Here is a 13,874-nt window from a genome sequence, read left to right on the forward strand (position 1 = left end):
TCTCTAGCTGATACTCGTCGGACTCTGTCTACCCAAACAACAGACACCAAAGCTCTCTCACCACTTGTGAACTCATGGAGGGTAAAGGCGGTGGGTGGTGTTTGACTGAAAGAACTTGGAGGTGGACAGGGGGTGGTGTTTGACTGAAAGAACTTGAACGTGAAGTTGAAGGGTGAAGAAGGAGGGTGTGAACAGCAGAGATGGACAATAAAGACACATGAGTACATTGCATCCACTTCCCATCAGCTCACAATGAAAGTGCTAGTGGGGGATGGTGATAGAGAGAGAAAGTGATGAAGGCAAGGCTAAAGACTGTATATGTAGAGAAAAAAGAGAGAGGGAGGGGGAAGGGAGTCACAGCAGTGGAGTAGGCATCGGCAAAGCCCTTATAGTGGATCGAGGCAGTAGAGCCGTCACTGTTATGGCACAACACAGGGAGCTTCCATCAGAAGAAGAACCACCTCCTTACACAGACGCACACACATTCAGAGACACAGCAAAGCACGAGGCAGGCAAGGTAAGACATGTGGGGGCTTTTCCCTCTGGCATGGGTGGGCTGGGTGTATAATCCTCTTTACAGACAGAATGAGCAGCAGGGATTCAGCTTGTAAAAGGATCCTGCAATGTGTTTTCGGTTGGCTTGCTTTTTGATGGAGCACAGGAACGAGACTCTGTTATAATGTTTCTATCAGCTACTAAGGTGTGATAGAGCATCCAAGATTTCTATAGCCATTATCAGCCTTTAACTGGTCTTAGGATTTACTTATAATTTAATTAGACTAATGATCTGATTTCTCATGAAGGGAGTGAAGAGGTATAGATTACGTAGCTGCAAGTCATTTCTCCCTCATGCAGTCCTTGTGTCATGATCATTCTTCCTGCACTGGCATTTTTATCATGGCATGACAGAGTGTGTATCTGTGCATGTGCATGTGCATGCTTTCAAATGTGTGATGTATGCTACTGTGTCAGTGCCAGGTGAGGTGGTTGTACTGGCAGACTTAAGGTCTTTTGTCTTTTTTTTAATCACTCCTTGCCATCACTTAACACGATACTTACATGCACACAACTCACAAGCAACAAAAAGGGAAATATTAACATATGAACAAACAAAGCTTTCAGTACTAGTGAGAGACCAGAGGAGGGTGGAAGTGGTGGTTGTGTAGGGGACAGATGGTGGCAGAGTGATGGCAGAATGACCTTCTGACGCTCACATCAATGCCAGTCATGAATCATTTGAAAGGAAGCCCTCCTGGTGCCACTGCCCAGATCAGGCTGGACAAGAGGACGGAAGAGAAACACTGCACATAGGTTAATGTGATATTAACAACATAAGGTTGATTTTTTTTTTCTTCGCTAGCTTTATTTTATTACTGAGGTTTTGGGAATGAGTTGATCAAATACATGTCTAGTCAAAGTTTGGCATATGCACTGTAAGAATCCACCAGCTGTAATTGTAACATAACGGCTTGCAGATTCCCTCAGTGTAATCCTTTTATCGCACCCTGTAATCAGAGAGAGTGAGAGAGACAGAGAGAGAGACAGAGAGAGAGAGAGAGAGAGAGAGAGAGAGAGAGAGAGAGAGAGAGAGAGAGAGAGAGAGAGAGAGAGAGAGAGAGAAAGAGACTGTGAGATATTTGGGATCATCAGATGCAACCAGGATTGATTAGTATGGATAGAGCATCTACATCAAATCTGCTCGTGGTCAAGATGAATGAATGCTGAATAAGCTCAAACCACAACCATTACTAATGTGGATGGATATTGCCCAGATATTGTCTGACTAATTCTCAGTATTTTATTGCTTGCCTTTCTTTTTTATTAATTATTTATGAGCTCCACTAAAATTAAAAGGCCTACATTTTAGGATTATTGAGCCATCTGCCTTCTTTAAAAAATCAAAAAAGAAGCAATGGGATAATGCGTATGTGGAAAACAAATATTCATAATGTTATGTTTATGAAATATATTTGAGCTCTGATAGCAACCAAGTGTGGGCAATACAGTCCCGAGCCAATCATGCTAACAGAGATAAACAGGCTTTATTTTTCATTAAGAAAAGATTTTTTTCATTACATGCTCATTTGTCCTTCAGTCTCCATCAGCAGGGTGCTCATTATAATCAGTCCGAGTGAATGATTACCTGTGGTCAAGTAGCTCTTCCAGGAAACTCATGCTGTATGAGCACAGAGATTGCGTGATAAGTGTATATTAAAACCATTTGCCTTTGCTGATTTATATAAAGGTTAAATTGCTGGATGATTGTGTGCAATTGTTGCATGAAAACAGTGAATGCTGTGGGTTTCTAAGGTTACTTAAAAAATCAAAAACGCTGTTCATAAACTGTAATTGTTTGTGATCTGTAGTAGTCAGTCTGCATGAAAGCAGCGTTAGAATATTGACTAAAGAGCCACGAGGACTTGAGTTTCTTTCTCCTGGGAGCGTATTTAAAGTAATCATGTTTCTCCTGACTGCACACACATTCATGCTGATCACAAGAACAGAATTATCCCTTTTTTTCCATCAAAAATGCCTATTAATTTTTTTCCCACAACATTTTTGCTTTAAAAAATTTAGATCTCAGAAAACGACACTACTCCATAATAATCTATATGCAGTAGCAGTAAACTGTTAAGAAACAGCAGCCAGCGGTGGACGTCATTATCACTTTCTCTTTGTGTATTACAGGACTGTCAGATGAGCTCATTCTCAGTGTGAGACTGAAAGGAGAGCGTGAAGAGTTTAAGGGAAACACCTGCTGTCTACTTTCCTGTGTGTTTTGTGTTTTAATGAGAGACATGCCTGTCCTCTCAGCCAACATGGGTAAGAGCTTCATGCTAGTCATATTCCTTTCCTTACTTCTTTGAAATTGGATACCACAGTCAGTCATGTTTGTACTTCAGTTCTATAGTTCTTGCTGGAAGTAAATACTACTGTTTTTCCATTCTCTGTCCAGGCCTACATGAGATTCTAGCATTGCTCACATCTCAGCTGCACCCTGGAGCAAATCACAAAGAGGACCTGGTGTTCCTCCGAGAGGTTTTCAGTGAGAGGAGCCTTGGCTACCTAATGAGAGTGTGTATAGTGTCCCATTTTGTGTGCCCCATGTGTGTCTGTGTGGAAGTTTTGCCCTGAGCATGTTCTTTGACTTTACTGTAGATTCATGACCGCCTCAGGCAGTACGAACAGCAGAGTCCAACGCCGGTGTTCCACAGTGCTGCCTGCCTGGCAGAGGATGTAAGTATGTCGTTATCTTCTCACCATTCCTTGAATAAAGGTCCCAGGTGATAAGTGTTGGGCTTGGAGGTAGGAAAGATACGAATAGTCCATAGGACCAGTGCTGGGCCAATGTTTTTTGGGTGGTGGAGCATTCTCCGTGAAACCGAATCCCCAACAGGATAAATGAACTGTCGGAGCCAGACCATGCTGACAGAGCTGTCATTTTTACCTCTGGGTGGTTTCCCAGTGTTTTTGAGTGCTTCAGTTAACAACTGATGCTTACTTATTGAAGCATGTGGTCCATTTCCAGAACCATCAACCCTCAGTGGTAGATTAACTTCCAACCTTAATCCAGACAGATAAAATGTAAGTTCTGCCAAATGCTGTAAAAAAGCCTTCCATGTTAGGCCACACCCAGAGGGAGTTTAATCTGAATAATTAAACAGTTAAAGGTTCAGGTACAGGTAGTACCATGGTGTTACACTCCTCAGTTGTTAATGAATTAACTTTTATCAGGGATGTCCAGATTTATCCATGGCTTCTGCTTAGTTGGAATTTGCAGCCTCAAATGACATCCTTGACTGCTAGACATGGTACATTTACTTAATGAATTGACCATTCCATTTAGTTCAGAGTTATATAATGAGCTTGCTTAGCAAAGTCATAGTTCCTGGTCTTTAAAGCTCCACATGGTTTACTGCAATATGATTAGAAATGACTGGTGATATAGGCATATGCTGTGTCTGACAGGTGGCTGAGGAGCTGCAGAGTGGGCTACTAGAAGGAGATGAGAAGGAGCTGCTTATGCTTCTGACTACTCCACATGTGAAGGTATATGCACGCACATACACACACACACACACACACACACACACACACACACACACACACACACACACACACAAACACTTTTTATATCCCTATTTATATGGCTTTCGATTACAGACGCTGATTTTTAAAGCTACACTGACATTTTACTACCAGGATACAGACTTTCCTATATTATCACTGTTGTTAATAGCGTCTTGGTAAAAGGCATTTTATGGCCTTTTAATTAAGCTGAGTTTCACTCTTCTTTGTAAACAACCCCCCACCCTCCTCTCCTTTCTTTCTCACATACACTCTCTTTTTCTCATCTATTGGCAACTGTCAGACAGTGTGTCAGATTTACATCTGCTCATCCTCATCCTGTGTGTGTGTGTGTGTGTGTGTGTGTGTGTGTGTGTGTGTGTGTGTGTGTGTGTGTGTGTGTGTGTGTGTGTGTGTGTGTGTGTGTGTGTGTGTGTGTGTGTGTGTGTGTGTGTGCATGTGTGTGTGTGAGATTCTGTGTACTGTCTCACCAGGCTGTGCTAACTGTTCACGACACAGTAGCACAAAAGAACTTTGACCCTGTGCTGCCTCCACTGCCTGATGATCTAGAAGATGAACTGGAGGAGGAGTCGATCAAAATTGTTCGTCTAGTGAAGAGCAAGGAGCCTCTAGTGAGTCTCAGAACCAGCCCACCACAGACTGTCCTTCACACTCGCTGGTCCAGCACTAACTGTCATTCATAAAAGAAAGACGATCGTTATATCTGGTCGTGGCTGCAATATATCAGATCAGTGTGCTTCCTCAGTCTTCACTGAACTTGTGTTCAAATGCTTAATTTTGTAGCATTATTGCATTTTACATTGTAAATGCTAGAACACAAACCAATATAGTATTATCGCTTGCGCATTCTTTGATTGCACTCAGATTTGACTGTGATGATCTGTTATGTGACTGATCCATTTGGTGTTTAGGGGGCAACCATCCGCAGGGACGAGGTCACTGGAGCAGTGGTGGTCGCTAGAATTATGAGGGGTGGGGCTGCTGACCGCAGTGGTGAGTTAATTACTTCCTCCTCCTGCTTCTTCTGCTTTTCTCCTGTTCCCCTGGAGCTATATCAAATATGCTGTATCTCTGTCTACATTTAGAAAACAGAGTATGATCAAATAAATCCTGTTAAAACAATACCAAGTAAATAAATGTTTTAATACAGAATCCAGCAGATGCCATGGTGCCACCCACAATAGATGATTCAATCCGGGTTAATTCATTTGTATTGTCATTATAGCAGTTAATCACTATGTACACAGATATATGCATTTAACATTTAAGCCTAATACTTGTCATGGCCTTGGAAAATGTGTTTTAAACATACGTCTGTAACGACCAGTGTGGTGTGACTGGCAGTGAGTATTTTAACAACTCTAGAATAGATACTTCCTCATTCCTCAGTCTATCTGTGTTACTGAAGAGTCTGGTACCACCTACCAGATGGTAGAGAGCCAAGCAGATGGTAGCTGGGTTATGTGGGATCCCTTGTAATAAATGTCATGTATTTGTGCTAGGGCCATACCAGTTCTTTTCTTTGCTGTAAGAAAACCATCTCCTCCAGAGACCTTCAGTAATATTTGTCTGTCTTGTTTGTCTTGTCCTGCACTGTTTGCACCAAGTTGCACAGTTGCACTTTATGTGGCTAAGACTACTTACAAGTCCTTAGCCCTGTCTTTGTTTTTATGTAGCATCATGATCCTGGAGAAACATCGTCTCTTTTCGCTATGTACTGCAACAGCTATATATGGTTGAAATGACAATAAAAGCTTCTTGACTTGACTATATGCTGGTGTTGTCATATAAGACTGGATGCAGATGGCCATTATGTATTCCACTACACAACTTTTTGTAGTTTGTGAGTATCCACAGGTGACGGTTGAGGTTCCTCATCTTCCTGAGGATTTGTTCTTGATGACTGTAAGGGCTACTAAGAGAGTTGTGGAGATGTAAACACTGAGGAGGCTTTAGCGTTCGTTCCTTTGTTCTGTTGCTCCTTTGATTCAAATCCTTTGTGGTTTACACACTGCTTCACAAAGTCAACCATTAGCTCATACTGTTTATCATAAGAAATGATAAAGAATCTTTCAGTCTGCACCTATAACACTATTATAATGTGGTAGTAACCTAATAAAATATCACAATAGCCTCTGGGCTCTGAACTGTGATGTTCATATGGAAAGTATTTATTCACTAATTCATTTTGAAAACTACCATTTCCACTCCTTTGTACAAAAGGTCAGATTTTTTGTAAATCTTATTCAATCTACTGAAGCACATGCTCAGACAACACTGTCGGCTTTGATCTAATGTGAATCCTATGGTTTTACACAAACATGTGGAGTCTGTGTCACCTTGAGTGCACACAATCCAATCACATACATTTGTAAATCAATCCAATCAGTCAAAGTGATAGCCAAGTGATCACCAATTCTCATGCCTGAGGATTGCTGGAACTTTAATCTGGTGAGACACAGGGATATATCTTGCTAAAATAAGGCCTAAGACAAGACAAATTATGAATATCACAACCCTTTTGTTTGAAAGTTTCAGAGTTCCAGAAATCATGTCTATCTTGAAAGCTATTGATTTGATTGCAATGTGAATATATCCACAGGGCTGGTGCACGTGGGAGATGAGCTCAGGGAAGTCAATGGAAATCTCATCATCCACAAGGGGCCTGATGAGATCAGTCAAATCTTGGTACGCATTTCTGCAGTCTACAGACAGATGCTCCATCATCAGTTATATTCTGCAGACTATATGCACAGATCAGGTATTTACGCTTGCTGTTGTTGTTTTAAGAAAGAATGATTTGTATACTTTTTTAACCCCTGTCTGCAGTCTCAGTCTCAAGGCTCCATTACTCTGAAGATAATCCCTGCTATTAAGGAGGAGGACAAACACAAGGAGAGTACGGTGAATGGCATCAGTCATTACGATCCACAAGGATTTCTACAATTCAGTGGATACATTCATTTAATATAATATTCTTATAGTGTTATTGAACTTGACCCATATTTGTGTTCTCATATATTATCTGGTTTGTTTACAAGGTCTATTTAAGGGCCCTATTTGACTACACCCCATTTGAAGACAAGGCCACACCCTGCCAAGAGGCAGGACTTCCTTTTCAGCGAGGTGATATCCTGCAGGTGGTGAGTCAGGACGACACGACATGGTGGCAGGCCAAACGCGTGGGTGATAGCAACCTGCGTGCTGGTCTTATACCATCAAAACTCTTTCAACAGAGGTGAGCTCTTCTATACATGCACTGTGGTAACCATTAGATTTAAACTACTCTGATATTTTAGCTGGGCATTCACTAGTTAAAATATGTCCAAGATATTGAATTCTACAACTGGGATCTGCTTTTATCTCTTAATTATTCGAGCAGGCGCTTGACACATCAGCTGAAAACTGGCACTTACCAAAGTCACCAAAGTCCCAAGTCACCAAGTGCAACACCCCCCTGTAAGTAATCTAAAACAACCTTACCATCAGGCCTATACCCATATACACGTATAGTCTGAACAGTAACAGTGTCGTTATGAGTCTATTTTAGTCCCCCTAATCTGACAGCAAGATGCTTGGCCAGTCTGAAATGGAAACAGAGCTTTACTGCTGCCAAAATCATACAGAAGTCAAAGCATTCTCAGATTAATACCCTCCTGTTCAAGCCTCAGGCAATTTCACCTTCTTTGTTTCAGAGCATCTGTTATCATGTCTACACTCACTGTCTACTTTATTATGAATGCCTGTACACGGTAACTTAAATAACAATTCTTTTCAATGTGGTGAGAAGAAAAAGCATCTCACAACACACAACATGTCAAACATGTCAAGCAGACAGGCTTAACAACAGCTGAAGACCACATCGGTTTGCACACCCTTCAGCTAAAAACTGGCTAAGCCTCTCTGAAACTGGGTAGTTGAAGACTGGAAAAATCTCTCCATGCCATAAAATCATGAGATCACAATTTTTCACTATTCTGATGGATGAACATGAAGCTCTTTACCTGTATCTGTATGATTGTATGCATTGTGCCTACTTTCATGAATAAACAGATACAGTACAGTTCTATGTCCAAATAAAGTGAATGGTGAGTGTATATTGTGCATATTATACATGCCCCCTCCAAGTAGATTAAGTAGATTTTGTAGATTTTGTGCATGGAGTTTTCACTGTACGATGGTGTGATCTTGTGCAGAAGCAGGTGCTTCAGTTATTCTTTTCTCACTCTGCTTGCTACAGATGACCAGGCTTGTGATAAAGGTATGTGATTTGGAAATTACATAAAACAAGGTTTTTTGTTTATAAGCTAAAAGGAACTTGAAGCATAGAGGACAACTTTGTCGTTCTAGATCAAGCAATTATTAGCATGCTTTATGCATCAAGGAGTGCAATTCTTTTGATACATCCTGAAAGAATCAGTAAAGTGTAGTGTGGAATTTCTCCAGACAGTAGAAAGTGCACAGAAAATGATAAAAATTGACTCTTTATTTTATTTGTATTTACTCATTTAATTTAGTGGTGGCTTTTGGTGGCTTAAAAATAAAAGTATTTTATGCTTTTGAAATATTATTTTGAAATTTTATTTTATCTGGGGTCATCAACCCTAGCCACATAAACTCCTAGGCAATTTTATTCTAATTCACATACTGACTGCTTATTCCACATATGCTGCTAAATCGCAGTGGAATATCCAGTGCTGCTGGTGATGCTTCCACATGAACAGCCTGGAGATACACGGGATTGTTGTGGATAGGACCACTTATAGTAGAAACCATGAAGATGGCTTTGGTCTGCAAATATCATGAATAGTTGTCATGAAACTAGAATGAATTTCCTGGTTACACATATGCACTTTTTGACGTTATAGTACACAGTTATAGAGGAGAACAATATGTATAATCTGGTTCCTTTTTGAGTCAGGTTCCTCTAGAGTTTCTTCCAGATATCGTGTAGGGAGTTTTTCTTTGCTGTCATTGTCACCTTTGACTTGATTATTAGAGAGGGATTTCAATTTAAAATGTATAATGTATATCCTGAATTTATATATTTCTGCAAATCTGCTTTTTGATCTGAAAAGTGCTACAAAAAGTGTAATGTATGTACTATTTGAATTGAATTGCAGCAGCAGGTTGAGGCAGCTTTTGAAGGTGGTAATAACGCTGCTCACTTCCTTACTCTGTCAGACAGGAAATACTCCCTAGTAAAACACCTGCTGCAGTTCAAGTCTATATATTTAAGAAAAGTGTATAACATTACAACATTGTAACATACAACATTTACATTCCCTAGTTATGTTTGATTATTTATAAGCACAGTCCCATTCCTCAGACCCTGGTCCACACAATACTTGAGACGGCTCTGTGTTTTCCTGACCATATGTCTTGTGATGTGTAACCCCTTCTCCCTTTACCTAACCTGCTAACCGCTTATGAAATTGCCTCTATACTCTTATACATGTCCCAGCTCCTTATTGATTCTTCCTTTCCTTCATCTCATCCTTTCCACATGTCTCCTCCCCTACCTTTTCCTAGAGGACTGTGACTGTGAGGGCAGTGGACAACACATAGGTAGGTGAGAAAGCACTCTTGTTTGCACACACACTCAAGCTGGGTGTGGCTTTGGCATTTAGTGATGTTTATTGTGGCAGTAAAAAAACGTTACACATTATGTGTATTGCGTCCATCAAGTCCAACCAATAGTTCAACAAGAATAGCTCACACCCTTGCTGATGTCTGGCCGCTTTTCTGTCTGTCTTGTTGTTGGCGCTTGTCATGTGTGTGTGTGCCATGTTCATGCTTTAAGAAGTGAAAGGTTCGCTTCGAACTTATGGCTATATTCTGGAGACGCTTTGTTTTAAATATAGTCTGCAGCATGGCTAGCTAGCTTTCTGTCACTGCTCCCAGTAAAACACTGTTGGGTTTGTGATGATGGTCTAATACTAGTTGTAGTTTCTCCAAAGTGTAAGGCGGTGGCACCCACCTGTGGTCAGGCCTTTTCCTGGGAATTCTATTCAGGTACCACATCCCATTTCTGCACTTCCCATCTTCAGAATGGTGGTTGTGTTGTGTGGATAATTCACTTCTTATTTTTTTAAATGCTGTTTAAGGGAAAAAGCAAGCAAACATTAATTCAGAGGTTAAAGTGGAGCTTCCTTCACCTCACATCTTAACCTCACTCCCACCATTATTGTGTTTTCTCTTTAACCTCTTACTTTGTGATGCCCTTTCAAACAGATCACCATATAAGCTTATTTCATGCAATAATTGTTAAGAACATATTGTTCACGATCTTTATGACATCGAATTCTGCTGGATTTCAGCAAGTCTTAGAAGAAGTTTCCGGTTAAGTCGCAAGGATCGACACAGCACTCCTAAAGATTCTCAGACTGCAGAATCCGGAGAATCCAAGTTTCTTGTTTATGAAGAGGTCACACGCTATCAGCAGAAGCCTTCAGACAAACCCAGACTGGTGGTGTTAATCGGTGAGAGGAAATTTCAAGATACTTGTTGTCCATCTTAACCATATCATTGTGTCATTTCGGCCATTAGTGAAGAAGCAATATTCAGTTTTCTTCCTTACCCCTTTTCTCTAATTATTTCTTCAGGGTCTCTGGGTGCTCGAATCAATGAACTGAAACAAAGAGTAATTGCTGAAAACCCCCATCGATATGGAATAGCTGTGCCACGTGAGTCTGTTTGTACTGATCACACACAATAAAGAGGTGTACAGAGGAGAAGCGCAGTGTCACAGTTTACTAGATTAAATCCAGAACTCACCAGTAATACTTTTATTTAAGCTCCATTATTTTATAATGAACATGAAGAAACGTCAGTTTCTACATATATTCTGACAGACACCACTCGACCCAGGAAGAGCCATGAAAAAGAGGGTGTTGATTACCACTTCATCTCAAAGCAGGCCTTTGAAGCAGACATTCAAAGTAACAAGTGTGTTTTCCTGGAAGATAAGACATTCTTACACTCTTGGTCATGTTTGCTGTCTGCAATAAATCCTGTAAGTAAATGTACAATATTGTACAGAACTAATCTTTATACGTTCTGCTTCTTTAGGTTTATTGAGTATGGAGAATATAAGGATAACCAATATGGAACGAGTTTGGAGTCAGTTCGGAGTGTATTGGCCAGAAATAAGATGTGTTTGGTGGATGTTCAACCTGAGGTAAGTTTTTTCTCTCTCTCTTTCTCAATCTCTCTTGTGCTCTCAATCCATATATCTGCTGTGATACTGAATGTTATCAAACATGACATGTTTGAGGAGACTGTTGAAGGCCTGGTTCATTTGTATTTTAAACAGCAAAAATTATCTTATGTTCCTAATATCAAATAAGTAACAGTTCAGTGGTGGCCAGATCTAATCATTTTATCTGGCTCACATACTGTCACGGAATAAGACTGAGAAAATAATCAGAATCTGACTGTCATACCACAGCCACAAAAAACAGCCTTGATGAGACTGTGCATTTACAGCTGGGCTGCTTTCATCTAAACATTCAAATGCCACACAACACATGTTGGAATTGGGCCCTTCTTGGCCAAAGTTCCAAATAACATTACAGAGTGATGGTTTTTTTTTTATAGATTGTTTTATTAATATATCTTACACACACACACACACACACACACACACACACACACACACACACACACACACACACACACACACACACACACACACACACACACACACACAAAACACAAAATGAAATGAAAATAAATAGCAAAATGGAAATTAAATGCAATAATAGACAACAGAAGGGGTATTGGGGACAGAGAGTGACAAAAAGTGACAATTTGTATGTATTTATTTTATATATTTTGAAAGATGTGCAATAAAATAAAAAGAGTTTGATTTGGAAAAGGTTGTACACCAGATGTCCTTCCTGATGTAACCTTCACATTTTATCTGGGCTTGGGACTGGCACTGGGAGTTGGTTCCTCAGTGACTGAGTTATTTCCCTGCCCTAGATGACTTTTTCATTTGGTGTTTTGTGTCTGAATTGTCACTCACATGATACTTCAATATGGTTAATATCTAATTGTTGTAATATTTTCATCTTTTATAAATAACCAGGCTCTAAAAATCCTTCGTGCAGCTGAGTTTAAGCCCTATGTGATATTTGTCAAGCCATTCATCCCTGAGAGCCCCCACCACTGCAGGAGAGCCACATCACCATCAGGAGGCGACAGCGGGCTCACGGTAGGAACTCAACAAAAAATGAGTACATACAATATGATGTACTTTTAAATCTCATGTTTACAAATTCATGGAAATGGACATGAAAGAAGTATTGGGCAATTAGAAGAAGGTGAAATTATGATAAATTATATGCAACAGAGTCTTAGTTTGGCTCAAATTTTTCTCTGTCCCTCACTGTGTTAAAGGAGGAAGAGCTTCAGGAGATGAGTCATTCAGCTGAGCAGCTGGAGCTGCAGTACGGCCACCTGGTAGATCGGGTCCTAGTGAAAGAAGACTCCACCAGCGCTTGTGCAGAGCTCAGGAGCATCCTCGAGCAACTAGAGACGGAGATACAATGGGTTCCAGTCAGCTGGGTCCGATCATGAATCCTTTCTCACTCTGTAACATGTCCTTCCCTTATTTATCTGTGTGGGTTTCTTTCTTGTTCTATGGTTTAATTCCACCGTCCATTAACATGCTAGACTGTCAGTAGGTGGGTCGTGTTTGTTATATTGACCCAGGTGTGAATACATGAACCATCCAGTGCTCCCTGGGTAGGCACGGCAGTAGGTAGCATACATCCCAAGAAGTGTCCTATATTACCTGACATTTTTCCTCCCAAATAGAAATACATGAGTTGTGTAATCAGAGCAAAACTGCAGGATAGGAACAGAGGCAGCCCAGCTACAATCCTGACTTTTAACAGCACACTATACTGTACCTTCAAAAAGGACATGGCAGTGTAACATAAAAGAGAGGTAGTAAAAATCAGAGTGTTTCTGTTAATTATTAGTTAATGAAGTCAATAATAAAATTCCATTGTTTTGAAATAAGAAACTCACACAAACTTACACACACTATAGTCACTTTACTGAAAGATTGTGAAGTGATTGAAAATTGATGTGAAGGCATTATTGTTGTCAGTAAGTACATTTTCATGCTTCTATAAATAATAAAAAATAATGTTATATTGAACATTGAATGTCTTAGCTGTTCTCTACATGAAGACTTCTATATGAGAGGTCAGTGCTAATATGTTCAAGGAGAAATGTGTCATGTTTACTTCATATTCTGCATTCTGTTTATATGTGATGACTATATATAATTATATATATATATATATATATATATATATATATATATATATATATATATATATATATATATATATATATATATATATATATATATATATGTATATTCCAGAGTTTCATAATGTTTCATAATGTTACGTCATATTACATGTATATTTGCAACTCATAGTGGGAACATTGTTTGATAAGTAAGATACTTACCCTTTGTTCATTAATGTTAATGAATCCTTTAGTATTTAAAAACTATAACCACGAGCGACTATCTTGATTATCTTAAGTTGCCAAAATGTTACAGGATATCAATATTTAAATTTTAACATGATATCCAACAAAATCATAATACTCAGGAATGAGGTATGTTCAAACCTTGGGGTCAAGTAATAATGGTATGCTATGGCCTTATAACCATTAGAATGTCTTATTCTTTACATTGAACTGACGTGTTCTAGTACATAGTTATGGGCATGATATTGGAAATCTCTTATTTTTATATG

The 13,874-nt window shown here is 39.6% G+C and overlaps 1 protein-coding gene across 3 annotated transcripts; it reads left to right on the forward strand.

Moving 5' to 3' along the window:
* The first annotated feature begins 244 nt into the window (after positions 1–244).
* Positions 245–13,394, forward strand: mpp3b (MAGUK p55 scaffold protein 3b). Of its 3 annotated transcripts, none has more exons than XM_047816910.1 (20): positions 245–517; positions 2,689–2,823; positions 2,957–3,075; positions 3,160–3,237; positions 3,970–4,050; positions 4,563–4,700; positions 5,001–5,082; positions 6,692–6,777; positions 6,919–6,993; positions 7,131–7,327; positions 7,472–7,548; positions 8,330–8,350; positions 9,622–9,657; positions 10,033–10,104; positions 10,410–10,571; positions 10,695–10,775; positions 10,944–11,037; positions 11,161–11,269; positions 12,182–12,307; positions 12,493–13,394. In XM_047816910.1, the coding sequence occupies exons 2-20, from the start codon at positions 2,790–2,792 to the stop codon at positions 12,670–12,672; spliced, it is 1,848 nt and encodes a 615-aa protein (XP_047672866.1). In that variant the 5' UTR covers positions 245–517; positions 2,689–2,789; the 3' UTR covers positions 12,673–13,394. The 3 variants fall into 3 exon arrangements, with proteins under 3 accessions (XP_047672866.1, XP_027033475.2, XP_027033474.2); XM_027177673.2 differs by having other exon boundaries at positions 248–517; positions 10,039–10,104; XM_027177674.2 differs by lacking the exon at positions 10,033–10,104 and having other exon boundaries at positions 247–517.
* The last annotated feature ends 480 nt before the right edge of the window (positions 13,395–13,874 follow it).

The sequence above is a fragment of the Tachysurus fulvidraco genome, chromosome 8, assembly GCF_022655615.1.
Source record: "Tachysurus fulvidraco isolate hzauxx_2018 chromosome 8, HZAU_PFXX_2.0, whole genome shotgun sequence".
NCBI lineage: Eukaryota > Metazoa > Chordata > Actinopteri > Siluriformes > Bagridae > Tachysurus > Tachysurus fulvidraco.